At 46.3% G+C, this 24,104-nt stretch overlaps 1 protein-coding gene across 1 annotated transcript in view; it reads right to left on the bottom strand.

Annotated features, from left to right (window-relative positions):
- The window catches only part of sema5bb (sema domain, seven thrombospondin repeats (type 1 and type 1-like), transmembrane domain (TM) and short cytoplasmic domain, (semaphorin) 5Bb), a 111,784-nt gene that overhangs the window by 52,576 nt on the left and 35,104 nt on the right, over positions 1-24,104 (bottom strand). The window contains exons 2-4 of the mRNA XM_071330587.1: positions 7,750-7,970; positions 3,916-4,015; positions 3,643-3,688 (exon numbers count right to left, since the gene is read on the bottom strand). Of these exons, the coding sequence (XP_071186688.1) occupies positions 3,643-3,688; positions 3,916-4,015; positions 7,750-7,942 (339 nt within the window). The 5' untranslated portion in view covers positions 7,943-7,970. The remainder of the gene's footprint in view (positions 1-3,642; positions 3,689-3,915; positions 4,016-7,749; positions 7,971-24,104) is intronic.

Below are 24,104 nucleotides of genomic sequence, written 5' to 3'. Positions count from 1 at the left end.
AAATTACATTACACTGATCCCCCCAACTCAATTACTGCCCTGCTAGAGCTGCCCCGGTCAACTGGAAGTGCTGTTATTGTGAAGTGGAACGTCTAGGAGCAACAATGGCTCAGCCGCGAAGTGGTAGGCCACACAAGCTTACAGAACGGGACCGCTGAGTGCTGAAGCACGTTGTGCGTAAAAATACTCTGTCCTCGATTGCAGTCAATCACTCCAGTCTAATCACCATGGCTACTCCCCCCAACTCAATCACTCCAGTCTAATCACTATGGCTACACCCCCAACTCAATCACTCCAGTCTAATCACCATGGCTACAACAATCAGATCTTGACCACAGGCCAAACAAAAACAAGTCATCCAGCTAACACAAAATGTTCTAACAACAGTTGCACATGGTTCCCCTATTTTGCATATAACTTTCCAGGAATAGTTTTTTGGGTTCAGTAAGGTAGCCTAGTGGTTAGAGCGTTGGCCTAGTAACTGAAAGGTTGCAAGATCAAATCCCTGAGCTGACAAGGTGTTCCACTGTTCCTAGGCTGTCATTGAAAATAAGAATTTGTTCTTAACTGACCTGCCTAGTTAAATAAAGGTAAACAAAATAATCGGGCATAAGAATAGTAGTATGATTAAACTGTATTCTCTGTTCATACAATTTCATTGTGGTGAAGAAAGCTGAGAGCGAAAAGCAGCACCTCCTTTTTTGGGGAAATGTTATCATAGTTCTGGGAAACTGTCTGAAATTGCAAATCAAGATTTGTTTACACTATAAATATCAGTGTAAACAAACGTAGTAAATACAATTGTGTGCACATCTCAAGGCCCAAAATTGCCGCCCAAGACTACAATTTAATTTCACTAAAATAGCTGATAAATACATTGGTATGTGTCCTACCAATACTATGCTGACCTGCACAAACTATTTACCTGCACAAACTATTTTCTATTTCCTATTAAACCGATATATCTCTCAGACCCTCAAACTTGGGGGCACTGACACACCTTACAGTACACTGTAGCATTTCACTGTGCTTTACTTTGGAGCCACTGAAACCGGCCTCAGCCTCGTGAAAGTTCACTGCTAAACTCACTCCCACCAAGTCTTTCCCTCAGTCACCCCTGACAACAGAGCTCCCAAATCTACTTCTAAAGATCAGGGACAAAGCGTGAATGAATGACCAAACTGAAAACTATTCCCTGTGTTTGCATAATGCCATTGTGGCCACTGGTGCAGTGGTCGATTAAGGAGTTGGTTCTCAGAGGTGTCATTCATGGTTCGCTTGCTCTGATAGGCCGACCAGGGCCTCCAAAGTCACACATGTCACTCCCTCCCCCCAGCCTGCTCCTTGTCCGTTCATTCAGTATAGCGTTGATGAATGACATGAGACTCTTATTGAGACGGTCAGTGGGCTCATTGTTCGAGGACACTCCTTAAGTACCTGGATATATACTGACTACACTCCTTACGTACCTGGATATATACTGACTACACTCCTTACGTACCTGGATGTATACTGACTACACTCCTTAAGTACCTGGATGTATACTGACTACACTCCTTAAGTACCTGGATATATACGGACTACACTCCTTAAGTACCTGGATATATACGGACTACACTCCTTAAGTACCTGGCTGTATACTGACTACACTCCTTAAGTACCTGGATGTATACTGACTACACTCCTTAAGTACCTGGATGTATACTGACTACACTCCTTAAGTACCTGGATGTATACTGACTACACTCCTTAAGTACCTGGATGTATACTGACTACACTCCTTAAGTACCTGGATGTATACTGACTACACTCCTTAAGTACCTGGATGTATACTGACTACACTCCTTAAGTACCTGGATATATACTGACTACACTCCTTACGTACCTGGATGTATACTGACTACACTCCTTACGTACCTGGATATATACTGACTACACTCCTTACGTACCTGGATGTATACTGACTACACTCCTTAAGTACCTGGATGTATACTGACTACACTCCTTAAGTACCTGGATGTATACTGACTACACTCCTTACGTACCTGGATGTATACTGACAACAAAGTTCAGTACTTTTTAAAGGCACGTTTAACATTTTAACATTTGCCGATAGTGGTACAAATTCATAAAATCAGATTTTAAACCTAACCCTTTCAAAGTGGAAATTACAAACTTCCGAAGCCTTTTTAAACCTGAAACATATTACAAGTTAAAATTTCCTGCATAGCAGGAAAGTTCTCCTGCAAAAGGGTGATCAAATTAAAATCCTACATCTGTATATTGAACTTGTAAAACGACTTTGTAAGAAATTATTTATGTTATACGCAGTCATCCTTGAACTTCCAAATAAAATCATTGTACCTTGTATCCATGGATACAAATGGATCATAATTCGTAGAGAAAAAACACTCCAATCATATCATTGAAGGAGAGAGGTTCTTTGTAATATTCACGGTATGTCCTTTAGTTGTATACTGATGAAAAGCAATTCATACAGTTAATGACATATCAAGGAGCCATTGTAAGAGATGGAATATATTTATAATATCCCTAAGACAGACAGCCGGACGACCGGATGGACAGGAAGACATTTGTGCATTCTGCAGCACTGTGACATTTCCAAAACAGCTTATTCAGATTGATTTTAGGGAGACGTTTGATGGGTATTATCCCAAGAAAGCAATGACGTGGCCCTCAGGACAAATCTGACAGAAAGTTCATGACTGACATCAAATTGATCAGCCGTTTAGCAATGACAGAGTAGGGATCAGGGGAGGGAGAGGAGACAAGGGATAGAGAGGGCGAGACAGAGAGAAAGAGAGCGCAATAGACAGAGAGATAGACAGAGAGAGAGAGAGACAGAGACAGAGAGAGAGACAGAGAGAGAGAGAGCGCAATAGACAGAGAGATAGACAGAGAGCGCGAGACAGAGACAGAGAGACAGAGAGACAGAGAGACAGAGAGACAGAGAGAGAGAGACAGAGACAGCGAGACAGAGAGAGCGAGACAGAGAGAAAGAGAGTGCGATAGACAGAGAGACAGAGACAGAAAGACAGAGAGGGAGACAGAGAGAAACAGAGAGAGATAAATAGACAGAGAGATTAATGTTTATTTATTTTCCCTTTTGTACTTTAACTATTTGCACATAATCTGAATTTGATATTTCTTTATTATTTCTGTGAATGTAAAGTAAAGTTTACTGTTCATTCTTTTATTGTTTATTTCACTTTTGCTTATTATCTATTTCCCTTGCTTTGACAATGTAAACATGTGTTTCCCATGCCAATAAAGCCCCTTAAATTGAAATTGACAGAGAGAGGGGGGGGGGGTGCAATTTGAGAGTGAGGGGGCAGAGTAAAGGTAGCTGGGTAGATCCCGTTCCTGTGTGATGTAACTCCTGGTAAACACCAATTTGGCCCAGTAAACCCTCAGTGTGTTGACATTCCTAACCCCCTCCCCTTCCCCCACTAAGCTAAGGAACGGAGCCCACTGGCCAACAGTTACTCTGATGTGTCTGGTCTCTTCTACAATTTCAACAAACTACATGGTTGCCTAGCTACCATTTGGAAGAGTGAAAACAGCCCTAAGTAATGTGGTGTGTAATAACAGTGGGAGCATGGAGAGCTGTGAACTGCTTACCTGTAAGAGAGAAGCATTACTGAGACTCAGTCTGAAGAGGTGATTTCTGAAGATAGAGGAGAGAGAGTTCTAACCAACATGATGGCATATTCTACGTCAGTAAAAAAACAAGCAAAAGTCTGTTGTGTTGGATGTGTGTGTATATGTAAAATAGGTGGTCTGTGTGTGGGTTGCGCATGTGTGTGTGTGTGTGTGTGTGTGTGTGTGTGTGTGTGTGTGTGTGTGTGTGTGTGTGTGTGTGTGTGTGTGTGTGTGTGTGTGTGTGTATCTCACCTAGCTCCCACAATCAGCTGGTTTCTGGTCAGGTCAAGGGTCAGCTGGGAAAAGTCCTTCACTCCGGGACGAGAGAATCGTGACATCCAGGGACTCAATGCTGAAAGGAGGAAGAGGAGGGAAGGAAGAAGAGAAGGAAGAGGAGGATTAGGAGTACGAGGTGGTGAAACAAGTGTGAACATCCAGTCAGTTTGGAAACCGACACCAAACGGTCGCTGGCTCAGGCCCTGCTCTGACTGTGTGAAATGTCTCTCCCCTGACGCTTTACCTGGAACATAGGGATGAGCCTTTCAGCCTGTGTCATCTACTGATTTTTCACGAGGCATCAGTTCAATCCAGCTCCTGTAGATCCGTTATGACAGTAGCAGGCTAACACACAGCAGTAGCATGTTGACACATCTGTATCATATCAAGATCAGTGCGACTGTGAGAGCGGGTGGCTCAAAACCAACAACTGTCAAACCAGCAGATAATCTCTCCTTGAGCCCTGTGCTGAAACGCATGCTGACCCTTACCAGAGGCTGAGCTAACGCTAGCCTGCTTCATTAGATGGAGAATGAGAGACAGAGGGAGAGTTAGGGGGAGGGAGAGAGAGAAAGAGAGTGAGAGACAGAGAGAGAGAGAGAAAGAGGGGGGAGACAAGAGGGAGACAGAGGAAGAGAGGCGGGGAGAGAAAAAAAGAGAGAGCAAGAGACAGAGAGAGAGTGAGAGAGAGAGGGGAGAGAGGGGGGGGTGTTAGAGAGAGAGAATGAGATGGGGGAGACAAAGAGGTCTTTGGGGGGAGGGAGGGATATACCCAAAGCAATAAAGCCAGGGTTTGTTTTGGTGCCCTGATGTTAATGCAACTCGACACCCAGTCAAAACAGCCAAGGCTCAGGACTCTGCACCAATAGAAAGACTTTGATGGGCAAATATAAACAGTTTAGCTTGGATGCGTCCAACTAGGGACTTTAAATTGAGGAGATAGAGACACAACTTCAAAACAAATGGGAAAAGTCAGAGAAGGCGAGCAAGACGTTCTCATATAGGCTACCCAGGCTGGGACGTGATATCAGCCTAAACTACATTCTTGCAATAAAGTTCAGTATACTGTATCTCAGCAACAGCTTAATATATAGATCCTTTCTACAGAGGACAGGTGATGTTAAGTGTATTTCAAAATCATAATACTGTAATATAAAAAAAGCATCAGCCATTGAGATAAAATGTAAAATGTGAAACTCCCCACCACTCCTCTAACACAGACAGACTGTTAATCAGAACCACTAGCACCCCGAACCTCACACTGTTAAAACAGACCTTTGGTTCTTTGTCCATAAATAACCTTAATGCTCCCTCTGGGTAGGAATAATCTCCTTAATAAATGAGAAATGGTATCCTGCCTAAAGGTTAGTCCCTCTGAAACCTTTCAATGACGACGAGATTAAAAATGAAAAATGGCCCACAACTTCTGACAGCATTCGTATCACACCATAAACATCCACTTCTGTACAGAGCTGCTACTGTACACTGCTATGAGCTCTTTACAAAATGTCTCACCTAGTTCTCACTAACACAATGTTGTGTAGTAGTGCCTGTTTCACACCAGGTCAGAACATGCAGTGGCTACAGTTGTATTCTCTAGTAGATAGATCAATGAATACATGTATTGAATACTCTCATCTCTCATAGGGAAATGTGCAGCAACATACAGGCTTGACACAATGTCACTGGATCTGAACGGCTTCAAATCAAATCAAATATTATTGGTCACATACACATGGTTAGCAGATGTTATCGGGAGTGTAGCGAAACGCTTGTAAAAGGACTAGAAGCGAGGCAGCCCTCTCTGTCGACGCCCTCTTTAAAAGGCTTCAGTCCATGTCAATGTTTGTCTACAGCGGGGGATGGGCAACTGCTTCTTTTGTAGGCCTGCGATCAATTCCACCCCCAAAATATGTCAGTCACTGACAGCACGTGTCAGCTAACATGTTTTAGATTGGTGAGTTAGTCTTGCCAGCTATCTAAACTTGTAGTAATCATGGTTTAATTACCGACCGGCCCATTGATTTTATTATGTCACTCTCACTCAGATATATTAAAAACTGCTAACATTTCTCTCCACCCAATGGCCAAATGTGAAGATTGCAGGAAATAATTTTTCTCTCTGCTGTCATGAGGGGGAAAAGTTCATGTCCTTTCGGGCCGTGAAAAAGCTGACTGGATGTTTTACATTTGTAAACAATTCTTATTTACAATGGCGGCAACACCCAGACGACGCTGGGCCAATTGTGTGCCGCCCTATGGGACTCCCAATCACAGCCGGTTGTGATACAGCCTGGAATCAAACCAGGGTGTCTGTAGTGACACCTCAAGCACTGAGATGCAGTGCCTTAGACCGCTGCGCTACTCAGGAGCCCTGTGTGGGTAGGCAGACCCGCGAGCCACTCAGGAGCCCTGTGTGGGTAGGCAGACCCGCGAGCCACTCGGGAGCCCTGTGTGGGTAGGCAGACCCGCGAGCCACTCGGGAGCCCTGTGTGGGTAGGCAGACCCGCGAGCCACTCGGGAGCCCTGTGTGGGTAGGCAGACCCGCGAGCCACTCGGGAGCCCTGTGTGGGTAGGCAGACCCGCGAGCCACTCGGGAGCCCTGTGTGGGTAGGCAGACCCGCGAGCCACTCGGGAGCCCTGTGTGGGTAGGCAGACCCGCGAGCCACTCGGTTAGCCCTGTGTGGGTAGGCAGACCCGCGAGCCACTCGGGAGCCCTGTGTGGGTAGGCAGACCCGCGAGCCACTCGGGAGCCCTGTGTGGCTAGGCAGACCCGCGAGCCACAGTGGCCCCTCATGATGAGTTCAGATTTCTTGTGGCCCCACCCACATCAGAGTTACCCATCTGGTCTCCAGTAAGACAACAATAGCAGACAGCCCTGTTCCCTGACTTACATAGTGATGCCAGTCTCAGCCACATTGAACCAGCATGTGACAAGTGTGACAAGTGTCTGATGATTGACAGTTGACTGACAGGACAGTTTACCATTCTCCCCTCTCTTCCTCCCCCACCTCCTCTCCTCAGACCCCTTTCAGACACTACACCCCTGAGGGGGGGAGCATCCTGGCAAAGGACAGACACTTTCTAACAGACATCCAAATGGAGTGGAAAGTAGTCTCTCTCTCTCTCTCTCTCTCTCTCTCTCTCTCTCTCTCTCTCTCTCTCTCTCTCTCTCTCTCTCTCTCTCTCTCTCTCTCTCTCTCTCTCTCTCTCTCTCTCTCTCTCTCTCTCTCTCTCTCTCTCTCTCTCTCTCTCTCTCTCTCTCTCTCTCTCTCTCTCTCCCTCTCTCTCTCTCTCTCTCTCCCTCTCTCTCCCTCTCTCTCTCTCTCCCTCTCTCTCTCTCGATAATGGAACCCTGAAAAGAGCTGACTGTGGAAGGAAGGAGCGAGGGAGGGTTTTTGGGATGAGAGAAAGAATAGACAGCTCTCTTAAAAGGGAAAAGGTTCCAGAAATGAGAGGAGTCCAATTATCTACAATCACAAAATGTTGCTGTCCTTTCGGTTTCTCTTGGGCCAGACCCATATAGCTGGCTTTCCGGGCAGAGGAGTGATTGAGAAGGATGAGGCTGCAGAATCCTCAGAGGAGATAGCAGTGAATAGCAAACCATTGTGAAACTTCTCATTGGAATGATGATGCTAGTGAGGAGTAGATTTACAAAATGGTATTGGAAATCTGTCAAATACTTTCGCTATGCTTGACTGAGCTGCCCGGAGCACCGGAACCAATTGCATACTCTCAAAAATGCAAACCCTGCCTATCCAGCACAACAGGCAGACTCAAGCAAATGCTCAAAGTATCTAATGTGCTCACCTTTGTATGGGACGACGGGATGAACTTTCCTGGTACACTCCGGTAGGGGCGGGGACAGGCTCTCAAAGTTGACCAATGGCTGCTGGCATAGACAGAGTGGCAGGCAGAGGAGCAGCAGTAGACCAACGGGAGGAAGGGACACAACCTCCCACAGAGACGTCGCCATGGTTACGGGGCCAACCACGCCCACCATACCTCTAACTGGTCCTTACAGGACACACCTGAGGGAGGAAGGACAGAGCTGTCAGTCAAACATACACATGGCTAATGACGATTGGTTATAACCTACAGACAGCCAATCACCACTTAGACAGTAAAGTGCAGCGAAAGACAACTAGAGCGACAATGTCTTCTGTATAAAATGTATTTGAGCTTTTAGATATTTTTACTCCTTGAAAGATATGGTAAATAAAGGTAGAAAGAGCAACGTGTCAACTGAACACCACAGACCATACTATGGTTTACCTCTATGCCAGAATAGATCCATTTAACAAATCTGATCCTTTCATTTAAACCTTTTAGTGACCCCAAGCCTTCCTGACCCCTGGGCCTTGTACTTTTGACCGTTTTATGGGCTGGCCAATTGACACCTGTCTAGTGTGCTGACATTGTGCAGAGCTGAGGTGAGTGGCCACCAACACTGACCCAAATGACATTAGCGGGGTCAAAGGTTATAGCAACGCAACAGTAAATTGAGCTACTCCCCCTATCCCAAACCTCAACATGCAAACTTATCCTGTCATTACTGATAATCACACACATTCATTAAAATGAAGCTAGACAAGCAGGGGCTGAGGAAACAGTGTGTGGTATGAAGCTAGATATGCAGGGGTTGAGGAAACGGTGTGTGGTATGAAGCTAGACAAGCAGGGGTTGAGGAAACGGTGTGTGGTATGAAGCTAGACAAGCAGGGGGTAAGGAAACGGTGTGTGGTATGAAGCTAGACAAGCAGGGGTTGAGGAAACAGTGTGTGGTATGAAGCTAGACAAGCAGGGGTTGAGGAAACGGTGTGTGGTATGAAGCTAGACAAGCAGGGGTTGAGGAAACGGTGTGTGGTATGAAGCTAGACAAGCAGGGGCTGAGGAAACGGTGTGTGGTATGAAGCTAGACAAGCAGGGGTTGAGGAAACAATGCGTGGTATGAAGGTAGATATGCAGGGTTGAGGAAACAGTCCACCTTCATCCCCTTTAGCCGATAGAATAAGACAACAATGGCCTATTTTCATAGAATGGAATAGTTTAGTATAGAATAGTTTACAATATAATGATTTAGTATAGAATAGTTTAGTTTAGTATAGAATAGTTTAGAATAGAATAGTTCAGTATAGAATAGTTTATTATAGAATAGTTTAGTATAGTATAGAATAGTTTATTATAGAATAGTTTAGTATAGAATAGTTTAGTATAGAAAAGTTTAGTATAGTATAGAATAGTTTAGTATAGTTTAGTATAGAATAGTTTATTATAGAATAGTTTAGTATAGTATAGAAACGTTTAGTATAGAAAAGTTTAGTATAGAATAGTTTATTATAGGGCCTCCCGGGTGGCGCAGTGGTCTAGGGCACTGCATCGCAGCGCTAGCTGTGCCACCAGAGTTCGCGCCCAGGCTCTGTCACAGCCGGCCGTGACCGGGAGGTCCGTGGGGCGACGCACAATTGGCCTAGCGTCGTCCGGGTTAGGGAGGGTTTGGCCGGTAGGGATATCCTTATCTCATCGCGCTCCAGCGACTCCTGTGGCGGGCCGGGCGCAGTGCGCGCTAACCAAGGGGGCCGGGTACACGGTGTTTCCTCCGACACATTGGTGCGGCTGGCTTCCGGGTTGGAGGCGCGCTGTGTTAAGAATTAAGAAGCAGTGCGGCTTGGTTGGGTTGTGCTTCGGAGGACGCATGGCTTTCGACCTTCGTCTCTCCCGAGCCCGTACGGGAGTTGTAGCGATGAGACTAGCGATTGGATACCACAAAAATTGGGGAGAAAAGGGGGTAACATTTTAAAAATCAAAAAAATAATCAAAAAAATAATAGTTTAGTATAGAAACGTTTAGTATAGAATAGTTTAGTATAGAATAGTTTAGTATAGAAAAGTTTAGTATAGAATAGTTTAGTATAGAAACGTTTAGTATAGAATAGAATACCGGTGCGCCACACTGACTCGGTACCTGTGCCCCCCGTATATAGCCTCTTTATTGTTATTATTATTGTGTTACTTTTTATTATTACCTTTTATTTTAGTCTACTTGGTAAATATTTTCTTCTTCTTGAACTGCACTGTTGGTTAAGGGCTTGTAAGTAAGCATTTCATGGTAAAGTCTACACTTGATTCGACGCATGTGACAAATACCGTTTGATTTGATTTTAATAGTATAGAATAGTGTAGAATAGAATAGAATAGAATAGTGTAGAATAGAATAGTGTATATTAGTCCATCAGAGACTGACATTCTTCTTCTGTTCTGCTCCCAACACCCCCAAGACAGACAGACTCAAACATTAACACTGCATCTGTAACTGTAAACTTCTGGTGTAGTTATTCAACCGTGTGTCTCTCTTGCACGTTGTGGGCACAGATGTGGAACCCTCTTTCCTCTTTAAAGATCTGGAGCAAGTGAAAGGAAAAGGAAGCATCAAGCGTAAGTTGCTGCAGTTCTAAACATCTGGCCTTAGCTAGCTGCTCTCAGCCGCCTCGGAGACCTCTGGAGTTGGCAACTTGGCACAAGTCCAGTCTAAACCCATCTGGGTGCTTAATGCCCCACTATCACCATGGGTATCAGCAGAAGCTGGCACACACACTGTATGTACATCACTGAGGAAAACACACACACACACACACACACACACACACACACACACACACACACACACACACACACACACACACACACACACACACACACACACACACACACACACACAGCTGGCAGGCAGGCTTGCTCCTTCTCACATTCCCTCTCTCCCCAATGTCCTTGTTGTAGTGCTGAAGGACTGGAGAGTTTTTAACAAAGTAAAGTTGATCATTAATGTTGGCAGTGAACCATAAGAGGCGTTCAGCCACAACTGTAATGACTTGGTGCTTGGGCGCCAAGCAGCTGCCAGGGGTGTGTGTGTGTGTGTGTACATGATCAGAGTCAGGTATCTTGGATGAGAGAAGGGAGGGTCTCCTTCTGTTGATTATGGCAGTAGATACAGTAGGTTGTCATGGTAACACCATGTATTGCTGATGGAGATGATTAGTGATGTGGATGATTATGAGCAGATGCATTTTTTAAAGAGTGTCTTAATTAAGAGTTTGTGATGTAGCCTATACATGTTGTACACTGAGGGTACAAAACATTAGGAACAACTTCCTAATATTGAGTTGCACCCCCTTTTTCCCTCAGAACAGACTCAATTCGTCGGGGCATGGACAAGGTGTTGAAAGTGTTCGACAGGGAAGCTGGCCCGTGTTGACACCAATGGATTTAACAGGCGACATCAATAAGGGATTCTTGCTTTCACCTGGATTCACCTGGTCAGTCTGTAACGTTTTGTACACTCAGTGTATATTTAGCATTTCCTCACAGGCACAATCAATGGGCTGTAGCCCCTCACTTTGACTGTAGTGAGATCTGAGCACATTGAGTTCCTTGTTAAAACAGAGACTGAGGTAATACATTCTTCATTACCAACACCTTCAAATGAGAAGTCTAAACACTTCTCCATACTGAGATCTGACATCTATCCATAACTGGTGGAGAACCATTAGGTAGAAGTCTAAACACTTTTCCATACTGAGATCTGACATCTATCCATAACTGGTGGAGAACCATTAGGTAGAAGTCTAAACACTTCTCCATACTGAGATCTGACATCTATCCATAACTGGTGGAGAACCATTAGGTAGAAGTCTAAACACTTCTCCATTTGAGATCTAACATCTTTCCATAAAGAAATTCCACAAATTAACTTTTAACAAGGCCCACCTGTTAATTGAAATGCATTCCAGGTGACTACCTCATGAAGCTGGTTGAGAGAATGCCAAGCGTGTGCAAAGCTGTCATCAAGGCAAACGGTGGCTACTTTGAAGAATCTCAAATATAAAATATATTTTGATTTGTTTAACACTTTTTTGGTCACTACATGATTCCATATGTGTTATTTCATAGTTTTGATGTCTTCGCTATTGTTCTACAATGTAGAAAATAGTAAAAATAAAGAAAAACCCTGGAATGAGGAGGTGTGTCCACATATTACACACATACCCCAGACACTCAACCCACCAATCAGAGTATGGGAGTGTGCTTCGTCTCTCTCTCTGTATTGAAACAGCTGACCTAGAGGCTGTGGAACCCAGACACAGTCCAGACCCTCCTACCACCCAGCCAGCAGTAAATCCATCAAGCAACACAACTGATTATAGGCTTTACTCCAGGCCCTCTGTTGTCTCTAATTGGCCTGTGGATCTAAGTCCTGACCAGGCAAGCTACTCACTAAACGGATCTTTATTCACTGCTCCCCTACACAGTGGGTGTATCCCAAATGGCACCCTATTCCCTATATAGTGCACTACTTTGGACCAGAGCCCTATTCCCTATATAGTGCACTACTTTGGACCAGAGCCCTATTCCCTATATAGTGCACTACTTTGGACCAGAGCCCTATTCCCTATATAGTGCACTACTTTGGACCAGAGCCCTATTCCCTATATAGTGCACTACTTTGGACCAGAGCCCATGGCATACAGTTCTGAAGAACCATGAATCAAACTGGACAATAGAGGCTAGTAGTCCGTGTCACAGTCTCACAGCTTGGCAACTTCTAGCCAATGGTTCTCCACCAGTTATGGATATATGTTAGATCTCAGCAGTGGTGGAAAGAGTACTCAATTGTCATACTTGAGTAGAAGTAAAGATACCTTGATAGAAAATGACTAAAATACTACTTGAGTAAAAGTCTATAAGTTTTTGGTTTTAAAATATACTTAAGTATCAGAAGTAAAAGTATATGTTTTTATTGAGACAGATAGCCAAGGGCACACTACAAAACTCAGACATAATTTACAAAGAAGCATTTATGTTTAGTGAGTCCGCTAGGGATGACCAGGGATGACCAGGGATGTAGGGATGTAGGGACGCAGTAGGGATGACCAGGGATGTTCTCTTGAAGTGTGTGAATTGGACCCTTTTCCTGTCAAAATGTAATAATAATATATTATAATTCAGAAATGTTCACAAGTTGTTCACTGTTTTCACAAGAGACCGACTGACACACATTTTCTGTTTTGACTGAATTTTACATTATTTTCTTTAGGAATGTAGTGAATTAAAAGTTGCCAAAAATATGAATAGTAAAGTAAAGTACGAATACCCCCCAAAATGACCTAAGTAGTACTTTAAAGTATTTTTACTTAACTACTTTACACCACTGGATCTCAGTATGGAGAAGTGTTTAGGCTTCTAGCCAATGGCTCTCCACCAGTTAGAGAGAGAGAATAGCAGTAGTTCAGAGCTCATGACTCCAGACAGGGGAGAGTAAGGGCTGGTCCAGACAGACCGGGGAGAGTAAGGGCTGGTCCAGACAGACCGGGGAGAGTAGGGGCTGGTCCAGACAGACAGGGGAGAGTAAGGGCTGGTCCAGACAGACCGGGGAGAGTAAGGGCTGGTCCAGACAGACCGGGGAGAGTAGGGGCTGGTCCAGACAGACAGGGGAGAGTAGGGGCTGGTCCAGACAGACAGGGGAGAGTAGGGGCTGGTCCAGACAGACAGAGGAGAGTAGGGGCTGGTCCAGACAGACAGAGGAGAGTAGGGGCTGGTCCAGACAGACCGGGGAGAGTAGGGGCTGGTCCAGACAGACAGGGGAGAGTAGGGGCTGGTCCAGACAGACAGGGGAGAGTAAGGGCTGGTCCAGAGAGACAGGGGAGAGTAAGGGCTGGTCCAGACAGACAGGGGAGAGTAAGGGCTGGTCCAGACAGACCGGGGAGAGTAGGGGCTGGTCCAGACAGACAGAGGAGAGTAGGGGCTGGTCCAGACAGACAGGGGAGAGTAAGGGCTGGTCCAGACAGACAGGGGAGAGTAAGGGCTGGTCCAGACAGACAGGGGAGAGTAAGGGCTGGTCCAGACAGACAGGGGAGAGTAGGGGCTGGTCCAGACAGACAGAGGAGAGTAGGGGCTGGTCCAGACAGACAGACGAGAGTAGGGGCTGGTTCAGACAGACAGACGAGAGTAGGGGCTGGTTCAGACAGACAGAGGAGAGTAGGGGCTGGTCCAGACAGACCGGGGAGAGTAGGGGCTGGTCCAGACAGACAGGGGAGAGTAGGGGCTGGTCCAGACAGACCGGGGAGAGTAGGGGCTGGTCCAGACAGACAGGGGAGAGTAGGGGCTGGTCCAGACAGACCGGGGAGAGTAGGGGCTGGTCCAGACAGACAGGGGAGAGTAGGGGCTGGTCCAGACAGACAGGGGAGAGTAGGGGCTGGTCCAGACAGACCGGGGAGAGTAGGGGCTGGTCCAGACAGACAGGGGAGAGTAGGGGCTGGTCCAGACAGACAGGGGAGAGTAGGGGCTGGTCCAGATAGACAGGGGAGAGTAGGGGCTGGTCCAGACAGACAGGGGAGAGTAGGGGCTGGTCCAGACAGACAGGGGAGAGTAGGGGCTGGTCCAGACAGACCGGGGTGAGTAGGGGCTGGTCCAGACAGACCGGGGAGAGTAGGGGCTGGTCCAGACAGACCGGGGAGAGTAGGGGCTGGTCCAGACAGACAGGGGAGAGTAGGGGCTGGTCCAGACAGACAGGGGAGAGTAGGGGCTGGTCCAGACAGACCGGGGAGAGTAGGGGCTGGTCCAGACAGACCGGGGAGAGTAGGGGCTGGTCCAGACAGACCGGGGAGAGTAGGGGCTGGTCCAGACAGACAGGGGAGAGTAGGGGCTGGTCCAGACAGACAGGGGAGAGTAGGGGCTGGTCCAGACAGGGTAGAGTAGGGGCTGGTCCAGACAGACCGGGGAGAGTAGGGGCTGGTCCAGACAGACAGGGGAGAGTAGGGGCTGGTCCAGACAGGGCAGAGTAGGGGCTGGTCCAGACAGACAGGGGAGAGTAGGGGCTGGTCCAGACAGACAGGGGAGAGTAGGGGCTGGTCCAGACAGACCGGGGAGAGTAGGGGCTGGTCCAGACAGACCGGGGAGAGTAGGGGCTGGTCCAGACAGACCGGGGTGAGTAGGGGCTGGTCCAGACAGACCGGGGAGAGTAGGGGCTGGTCCAGATAGACAGGGGAGAGTAGGGGCTGGTCCAGACAGACAGGGGAGAGTAGGGGCTGGTCCAGACAGACAGGGGAGAGTAGGGGCTGGTCCAGACAGACAGGGGAGAGTAGGGGCTGGTCCAGACAGACAGGGGAGAGTAGGGGCTGGTCCAGACAGGGGAGAGTAGGGGCTGGTCCAGACAGGGGAGAGTAGGGGCTGGTCCAGACAGACAGGGGAGAGTAGGGGCTGGTCCAGACAGGGGAGAGTAGGGGCTGGTCCAGACAGGGGAGAGTAGGGGCTGGTCCAGACAGACAGGGCAGAGTAGGGGCTGGTCCAGACAGACAGGGGAGAGTAGGGGCTGGTCCAGACAGACAGGGGAGAGTAGGGGCTGGTCCAGACAGACCGGGGAGAGTAGGGGCTGGTCCAGACAGACCGGGGAGAGTAGGGGCTGGTCCAGACAGACCGGGGTGAGTAGGGGCTGGTCCAGACAGACCGGGGAGAGTAGGGGCTGGTCCAGATAGACAGGGGAGAGTAGGGGCTGGTCCAGACAGACAGGGGAGAGTAGGGGCTGGTCCAGACAGACAGGGGAGAGTAGGGGCTGGTCCAGACAGACAGGGGAGAGTAGGGGCTGGTCCAGACAGACAGGGGAGAGTAGGGGCTGGTCCAGACAGGGGAGAGTAGGGGCTGGTCCAGACAGGGGAGAGTAGGGGCTGGTCCAGACAGACAGGGGAGAGTAGGGGCTGGTCCAGACAGGGGAGAGTAGGGGCTGGTCCAGACAGGGGAGAGTAGGGGCTGGTCCAGACAGACAGGGGAGAGTAGGGGCTGGTCCAGACAGACAGGGGAGAGTAGGGGCAGAGTAGGGGCTGGACCAGACAGACAGGGGAGAGTAGGGGCAGAGTAGGGGCTGGACCAGACAGACAGGGGAGAGTAGGGGCTGGTCCAGACAGACAGGGGAGAGTAGGGGCAGAGTTGGGGCTGGACCAGACAGACAGGGGAGAGTAGGGGCTGGTCCAGACAGACCGGGGAGAGTAGGGGCTGGTCCAGACAGACAGGGGAGAGTAGGGGCTGGTCCAGACAGACCGGGGAGAGTAGGGGCTGGTCCAGACAGACAGGGGAGAGTAGGGGCTGGTCCAGACAGACAGGGGAGAGTAGGGGCTGGTCCAGACAGACAGGGGAGAGTAGGGGCAGAGTAGGGGCTGGACCAGACAGACAGGGGAGAGTAGGGGCTGGTCCAGACAGACCGGGGAGAGTAGGGGCTGGTCCAGACAGACAGAGGATAGTAGGGGCTGGTCCAGACAGACAGAGGAGATTAGGGGCTGGTCCAGACAGACCGGGGAGAGTAGGGGCTGGTCCAGACAGACAGGGGAGAGTAGGGGCTGGTCCAGACAGACAGGGGAGAGTAGGGGCTGGACTGCTCTGTAGCCTGGGGGGTTTTGAGGCAGACATGGCCCTGATAGGAGGGTGTCTGTAGCTGTAACCCTAACACCCACACACCTTCCCCACACACACACTCCCTTCATGTCTTCTAATGAGCGTTACCCGTTCTCCTCTGGCCTGCCACAGACAGTCCTCCTACCCTATCTCATTCTCCCTCCTCTCTCTGCAGACCCCCTAAAGTCAGGTCTGTATTGACCATGTCTAATCCACCTCAATGGCCCAGACCCACAAAATCCCTCTAAAGCCTACTCCCAAACCAGGGGTGGCATCTCTAGAGCCCTCTATGATCCAGCTCCATTCAGATATGAGCCTTAACCAAAGAGAGGAAGAGAGAGTGAAAGAGACGGGGAGGGAGGGAGGAGAAAATATCTCAAAGAAGAAGACAGAGAACAATGTGTTATAAAAGCACATAAAGGTCCTTTATACGGATGCCAAATCCTTTTATGGACGTATCAAATGTGATCATCTGTGAAAGATGAGACAGTCTAACTACTGGGTAGAGCGAGAGATGATGTGTCAACCATGCTGAAAACCCCCTGGGAAGATGAAGGAGTGGATAAGTGCTGCGTTGGTGGCCTGTCTGGGACAGCCGTGGGACTACAGTACTGTATATACTATATGGAACAATGAGGATGTGCTGCTAACAGTGACTTAATGACCAGTTGGTCAACAAACAGCATCTTTAAAGTCAACGCTTAATGAAGGCTTAGTAAACCCTTTATAAGGCCTTCGTAGATGCTTCACAAATGTTTTAGAAGCAAAGTCACACTATATAACAGGTGTTAAGGATATATCTGGATATGTGGCATAACCCTTTAACCATCCTTTACATAACATTTATTCATGAATGATCTGTGAAGCATTTGTGAAGGTCTTAAAAATGTTTTCAAATGGTTGTTTGGTTAAAGTGGGACCACAGCTTTAACATGGAACGACAACACACTATCTCTGGAGAGAGAGCAAAGCCAGTCATGGCAGACAGAATCTATCCCCCCTTTCTCTCACAGCCATGAGATGCTTTACATGTTATTGGCCAATGAAAGTCTAGACACAACAACTACCACACCATACTGGCAGTTCCTAGAAATGTGCCTTGTTAAAGGTTTCAGAATGTCAACTATTTCACTTATGGCTAATTCTCAGAGAAGTGTTCCTTCTATCAATCTATTACTAACATTGTAACTACATTAGCACTTGGTTGTACAGGGGTTTCAGCAGATTCTGAACTAATGCCTCATTTGGGAAATGAAATGTTGGTTTTATGGACGAAACGGAATGGAAGTAAAAGGATTTGGAGAGCAACAAATAGTGAGGATCTGGAGTGAAGTTTGAAGAAGAAGTATAAATCTGATAAACCAGTCAATGTGTGTGAAATGACACCATTATGGCTCTAATCTGATAGTGGTAGTGGGGTGGTAGATACCTAGTCTCCATTTTGGCTCTAATCTGGTAGTGGTAGTGTGCTGGTAGATACCAAGTCTCCATTATGGCTCTAATCTTATAAAGGTAGTGGGGTGGTAGATGTCTAGTCTCCGTTTTAGGCTCTAATCTGGTAGTAGTAGTGGGGTGTTAGATGTCTCGTGCCTTTATGGCTCTAATCTGGTAGTGGTAGTGGGGTGGTAGATACATAGTCTCCATTATGGCTCTAATCTGATAGTGGTAGTGTGGTGGTAGATGCCAAGTGCCCTTATGGCTCTAATCTGATAGAGGTAGTGGGGTGGTAGATACCTAGTCTCCATTATGGCTCTAATCTGATAGAGGTAGTGGGGTGTTACTGACTAGTCTCCATTATGGCTCTAATCTGATAGAGGTAGTGGGGTATCAGATGTCTAGTTTCCCTTATGGCTCTAATCTGGTAGTGGTAGTGGGGTGGTAGATACATAGTCTCCATTATGGCTCTAATCTGGTAGTAGTAGTGGGGTGGTAGATGTCTAGTCTCCGTTTTGGCTCTAATCTGATAGAGGTAGTGGGGTGGTAGATACCTAGTCTCCATTATGGCTCTAATCTGGTAGTGGTAGTGGGGTGGAAGATACCTAGTCTCCATTATGGCTCTAATCTGATAGTGGTAGTGGGGTGGTAGATACCTAGTCTCCATTATGGCTCTAATCTGGTAGTGGTAGTGGTGTGGTAGATACCTAGTCTCAAATTATGGCTCTAATCTGGTAGTGGTAGTGGGGTGGTAGATACCTAGTCTCCATTATGGCTCTAATCTGAAAGTGTTAGTGGGGTGGTAGATACCTAGTCTCCATTTTGGCTCTAATCTGATAGAGGTAGTGGGGTATCAGATGTCTAGTCTCCCTTGTGGCTCTAATCTGGTAGTGGTAGTGGGGTGGTAGATGTCTAGTGCCCTTATGGCTCTAATCTGGTAGTAGTAGTGGGGTGGTAGATGTCTAGTCTCCGTTTTGGCTCTAATCTGGTAGTAGTAGTGCGGTGGTAGATACCTACTCTCCATTATGGCTCTAATCTGATAGTGGAAGTGGGGTATCAGATGTCTAGTCTCCCTTGTGGCTCTAATCTGATAGTGGTAGTGGGGTGGTAGATACCTAGTCTCCATTATGGCTCTAATCTGATAGTGGGAGTGGGGTGGTAGAGACCTAGTCTCCATTATGGCTCTAATCTGATAGTGGTAGTGGGGTGGTAGATACCTAGTCTCCATTATGGCTCTAATCTGATAGTGGTAGTGGGGTGGTAGATGTCCAGTGCCCTTATTGCTCTAATCTGATAGTGGTAGCGGGGTGGTAGATGCCTAGTGCCCTTATGGCTCTAAACTGATAGTGATAGTGTGGTGGTAGATGCCTAGTGCCCTTATGGCTCTAATCTGATAGTGATAGTGGGGTGGTAGATACCTACTCTCCATTATGGCTCTAATCTGATAGTGGTAGTGGGGTGGTAGATACCTAGTCTCCACAATATACACCATTATGCTGCTGCCTTTATACACCATTATGCTTCTACCTTTATACACCATTATGCTTCTACCTTTATACACCATTATGCTTCTACCTTTATACACCATTATGCTTCTACCTTTATACACCATTATGCTTCTACCTTTATACACCATTATGCTGCTACCTTTATACCCCATTATGCTTCTACCTTTATACACCAATATGCTTTTACCTTTATACACCATTATGCTGCTAGCTTTATACCCCATTATGCTAATACCTTTATACACCATTATGCTGCTAGCTTTATACCCCATTATGCTAATACCTTTATACACCATTATGCTGCTAGCTTTATACACCATTATGCTAATACCTTTATACACCATTATGCTGCTAGCTTTATACACCATTATGCTGCTACCTTTATACACCAGTATGCTTCTACCTTTATACACCATTATGCTGCTAGCTTTATACCCCATTATGCTAATACCTTTATACACCATTATGCTGCTAGCTTTATACACCATTATGCTAATACCTTTATACACCATTATGCTTCTACCTTTATACACCATTATGCTTCTACCTTTATACCCCATTATGCTAATACCTTTATACACCATTATGCTGCTAGCTTTATACACCATTATGCTTCTACCTTTATACACCATTATGCTAATACCTTTATACACCTTTATGCTTCTACCTTTATACACCATTATGATTCTACCTTTATACACCATTATGCTTCTACCTTTATACACCATTATGCTGCTAGCTTTATACGCCATTATGATTCTACCTTTATACACCATTATGCTTCTACCTTTATACACCATTATGCTTCTACCTTTATACACCATTATGCTTCTACCTTTATACACCATTATGCTTCTACCTTTATACACCATTATGCTAATACCTTTATACACCATTATGCTTCTACCTTTATGCACCATTATGCTTCTACCGTTATACACCATTATGCTGCTACCTTTATACGCCATTATGCTGCTACTTATATACACCATTATGCTGCTAGCTTTATACACCATTATGCTTCTACCTTTATACACCATTATGCTTCTACCTTTATACACCATTATGCTGCTAGCTTTATACACCATTATGATTCTACCTTTATACACCATTATGCTTCTACCTTTATACACCATTATGCTTCTACCTTTATACACCATTATGCTTCTACCTTTATACACCATTATGCCTCTACCTTTATACACCATTATGCTAATACCTGTATACACCATTATGCTTCTACCTTTATGCACCATTATGCTTCTACCTTTATACACCATTATGCTGCTACCTTTATACGCCATTATGCTGCTACTTATATACACCATTATGCTGCTACCTTTATACACCATTATGCTGCTACCTTTATACACCATTATGCTGCTAGATTTATACACCATTAAGCTGCTACCTGTATACACCATTATGCTGCTAGCTTTATACACCATTATGCTGCTAGCTTTATACACCATTATGCTGCTAGCTTTATACACCATTAAGCTGATACCTTTATACACCATTAAGCTGATACCATTATACACCATTATGCTGCTACCTTTATACACCATTATGATAATATATTTTGTTCAGGGCTCCCTTGAAAAATAGATTCCTTTCGCAATGATAATAAATAAATACAATGCACTTCTCATAATGAAAACTCGTTATGAGACCAAAACGCTACGTTTTCCTGAATGTTTCCTGAATAAAAAACAAAAAAACTAATTGTATTCACTTCATGTAATCTCAGAAAAGAGGACCACACTTAGATACTTATATGGATAAAAAAGTATACACTTAGATACTTACATGGACAAAAAAAGTAAACAACTTATGTTCTCCAGTCCCAGTCCAGGCTCCAGTGGCCTGCTACTAACTGCTATTTCCCCAGATGTTTCCCTGCAAATCACCAGTGTGTAAGTCTTTATTGATTTCCTGCCCTGACCTGTTGTGTTCTGTTGTTCCCTCTAATGCTGTAGCTAAACACCGGCCTGTGAAGTCTCCCCTCACACTCACTCTGTCCCGGCTAAAAGGCTGCTCCTACTGGCAGGCTACCACGACTAGTCCCGGTTTTAACTCAACCTAACATTCTACATGCTGGCAAGGTGTCTGTTTAAAACCACATAAACAACATTACTTTGCTAATCTGATCAGTGAGTGGAGTAGGATCATTTATTTCATTCTTTCCTTAAGAAAGCAGGGAGCCTCGTCTCTGCTGGACATGGACAACAGAGTACCCTTTCCATATCCACACCATTACTATCAAGCAACATCTTCAAGACACACATTTACATGACAACAATGAGATGAATCAGTGAGATATTCTTTGAATTAATGATATATTGTACTTTATAAACTGAGTGGTTTGAGCCCTGAATTCTGATTGGCTGAAAGCCATGGTATATCACACCTTATACCACGGGTATGTCAAAACATTTAGTTTTACTGCTTGAATTAAGTTGGTAACCAGTATATAATAGCAATAAGGCTCCTCGTTGGTTTGTGATATATGGCCAATATACCACAGCTAAGGGCTGTGTCCAGCCACTCCGCATTGCGTCGAGACTACGAATAGCCCTTAGCCGTGGTATATTGGCCCTATACCACACCTCCTCGGGTCTTATTGCTTAAGTATATGATAGGGCTAAGACTGTGAATGTTGTATCAGACAGTATGCAGTGTTATACAATGGGTGGGTCTAATGCTGATTGGTTAAAACTGCATTCCAGCTGGTATCTATTCCACAAGTTACCACCGGCTAAATCTATGACGTTGAAATGCTTATTTACTCTGTTCCATCTGACTGTGCAATCCTCTGTCTCATCAGCCCAGCCAGGCAATTTACATACTAGATCTACCCTGTAAAAAGCATCTAGACATTATCTCCTATTTCTTTTCGACTAACATTTGGTTTTCAACAGCGCAGACTTGTAATAAACTTGCCCTCTGTCTCTCTGACATTTCCAACATTGTTTCAGTATTGAAATTCGATCTTCATGTGTACTAGGGTAATGAATATGTCGGGAGTCGGGTTGAGACAGACAGACTGGCAGCTTTTCTCAGCCAGCTGAAATCATGAATCAGGAACATTTCTATGGATATATACAAAGAAATAGAGTTAGTTTGCTGTCATTCCAGCTTCAGTTTGAAGTGATTGTGTTAGCTGTGTCGTTGGCTCCTCTGAACAGTGACCTGGAGAGAGAGAACATGTTCTATGCCAGAAATGTCTCATCATTAGCTCATTGTTATAGATGTATCCAAATAAAATCACTAGACAACAGCTTAAACTAACGCAAATGCAGCTACTTTGCTATTATTCTAGCTGCACGTGACTGTGTTCGCCGAATGTGGCTAGCTAGCAAGCAAGGTATAAGAACGTTGCCAGCCATCATTAGAACGAACAACTCCAAAGATTTAGAACAAGAACTTAACGACTGGGTCAGGCAAACGAACCGTGTCGGGACCATATATCATGGAAGGATCAAATAGTACGAATACATTCATCAAAATTATGTTTTTAATGAAAATATGTCAGTCATTATTTGAATATGTCGGTAACCCGTAGTATAAAAGTGAAAATGGGGGGGGGGTCAATGTAAATTGTCCGGTGGCAATTTTTATGAATTGTTCAGCACTCTAATGGCTTGGGAGTAGAAGCTGTTAAGGAGCCTTTTGGTCCTAGACTTGGTGCTCCGAGACCGCTTGCCGTGAGGTAGCAGAGAAAACAGTCTCTAACTTAACTATGTAATTTCTCATCTGCCACATCAATAGTACATTTAAGTGTTTCAAAATATCGAGGAATAACAGCCAAAAGCAATGTACAGATAGATATAAGATCTCAATTTGACCAGTTTCTCACAGCAGGAAAATATTGATGCAGCAACAGGGTGATCAAATTAAGATCCTACATCTATACATGCCTCCCATTCAAGCTTTTATGTACCTTCCACGAAAATCAACAATACAGCAACACAGCATGATAACTTTGGTATTTTTGACTTCTAAAGGCTTGATGCAAGTCTTTATCTACCTTGTGCTTCAGAGTGGTACAGCTGAGCCTGGATAATGGTCCCTGTCTCCCTGGTCCCTGAGTCCCTGGTCCCTGAGTCCCTGAGTCCCTGGTCTCTGTCTCTCTGGTCCCCGTCTCTCTGGTCCCCATCTCCCTGGTCCCCATCTCCCTGGTCCCCATCTCCCTGGTCTCTGTCTCCCTGGTCCCCATCTCCCTGGTCTCTGTCTCCCTGGTCCCCATCTCCCTGGTCCCCATCTCCCTGGTCTCTGTCTCCCTGGTCCCCATCTCCCTGGTCCCCGTCTCCCTGGTCCCCGTCTCCCTGGTCCCCGTCTCCCCGGTCCCCGTCTCCCTGGTCCCCGGTCCCCGTCTCCCCGTCTCCCCGGTCCCCATCTCCCCGGTCCCCATCTCCCTGGTCCCCATCCCCGTCTCTGTCTCTCTGGTCCCCATCTCCCTGGTCCCCATCTCCCTGAGTCACTGCATCCCTGGTCTCTATCTCCCTGGTCTCTGTCTCTCTGGTCCCCGTCTCTCTGGTCCCCGTCTCCCTGGTCCCCATCTCCCTGGTCCCCATCTCCCTGGTCCCCATCTCCCTGAGTCACTGCATCCCTGGTCTCTGTCTCTCTGGTCTCTGTCTCTCTGGTCCCCGTCTCCCTGGTCCCCATCTCCCTGGTCCCTGAGTCCCTGCATCCCTGAGTCCCTGCATCCCTGGTCTCTGTCTCTCTGGTCCCCGTCTCTCTGGTCCCCATCTCCCTGGTCCCCGTCTCCCTGGTCTCTGTCTCCC

Source organism: Salvelinus alpinus, chromosome 10, assembly GCF_045679555.1.
Source record: "Salvelinus alpinus chromosome 10, SLU_Salpinus.1, whole genome shotgun sequence".
Lineage (NCBI taxonomy): Eukaryota > Metazoa > Chordata > Actinopteri > Salmoniformes > Salmonidae > Salvelinus > Salvelinus alpinus.
Note: the sequence above shows the minus strand (reverse complement) of the source record. Positions and strands in the feature narration are given on the sequence as shown.